General features: G+C 35.3%; 1 protein-coding gene across 1 annotated transcript in view; it reads left to right on the forward strand.

The window, feature by feature from the left end:
• The window catches only part of ZDHHC17 (zDHHC palmitoyltransferase 17), an 89,820-nt gene that overhangs the window by 82,709 nt on the left and 5,830 nt on the right, over positions 1-1,281 (forward strand). The window contains exon 16 of the mRNA XM_019653203.1: positions 541-635. Coding sequence (XP_019508748.1) covers positions 541-635 — 95 coding nt within the window. The remainder of the gene's footprint in view (positions 1-540; positions 636-1,281) is intronic.

The raw sequence follows: 1,281 nt of genomic DNA on the forward strand, positions 1-1,281 counted from the left end.
TTTCTAACCACTCTTACTTTTTAGGGATTAAAATTTTAATTTACTTTTGCTTTCTACCTTTCTCTTTCATCCTCCTCATCAAATTTTGACTCTGAATACTACTCTACAGAACTTTGTATTTGTTTTTTCTGATTCAAATACGTACATTCAATTGGATATAATTGTGAGCTTAGATTGATGATGCCATTAATTTTGTTTTCTCTTTAATATTAATGTTTTATTACCCACAAATATTTATTTGAATCTTTTTTTTAATTTAAGGAATTTTTAAAAGCTCATCCTTAAAGGGGCTGATGGAAAGGTGGCCTGTGTATATCATGTCCATCTCCCCATGTGCACAATGCCAAGTTACCCGTTTTTAAATATTTTCCTCCATTGAACTAGGTACTTTTCATGGACTCAAAATATCATGTAAACTGGCTTGATGATCTGATGGAAAAGGCTTCATCATTTTTCTCTACATCCTGGTCCTCTTGAGAATTAACTTCTTTTACATAAAATATTCAGAGAATTAATGGTTTACTTTCCCTTGTCTCCTAGATATCATGTTTAGGTATTACGACAAATGAAAGAATGAATGCCAGAAGATACAAGCACTTTAAAGTCACAACAACATCTATTGAAAGCCCATTCAAGTACGTACATATTTATGAATTTAATATTTTCCCTTGGCATATAAATTTTCTTACTAAACCAGACTCAGCAATTACCTCGTGAATACATGAAAGAGAAGTGTTTTCTTTAGGTATGGCAATAGAATATTAAACAGGAAATATTTCTTTTACTTAGCAATATGTAAAATAGCTTATAAATCCTACTGAATTCTAGATTTCTGCCAGATGTAGCATTGGTTAGTTTACTATAACTAGAATTCATCACATTAACTGTTTATAAATCTGTGATACTTTTTTTTTCTTAATTGCACAATTCAAACTTTATTGACCTTCTAACATTTAGTATTTGTTCTTTAACCTTTCCATCAATTTACAAATTTTTATTAAAAAAAGTGTATCCAGAGAAGTGAAATAAGATTTTAAAAATTAAAGTCAGTTGAGGGCCGGCCGAGTGACGCGATGGTTAAGAACTGGCTTGGGACGCCAGAGGGCCCCAGTTCGGATCCCACATATGAGGGCCAGTGACACTGCCCCCTACAGCTAAGATGCTGAACAACAGCTCAACCTGGAGCTGGGCTGCTGTGAGTCGTGGCAACTGCGTAGGCTGCACCCCCTGTGGCAGTGGGTTGCCATGGGGTACCGTGTGTAGCCAGCAGCCGCAGTGAGC

The sequence above is a fragment of the Hipposideros armiger genome, unplaced genomic scaffold (genome assembly GCF_001890085.2).
Source record: "Hipposideros armiger isolate ML-2016 unplaced genomic scaffold, ASM189008v1 scaffold_199, whole genome shotgun sequence".
Taxonomy (NCBI): Eukaryota; Metazoa; Chordata; class Mammalia; order Chiroptera; family Hipposideridae; genus Hipposideros; species Hipposideros armiger.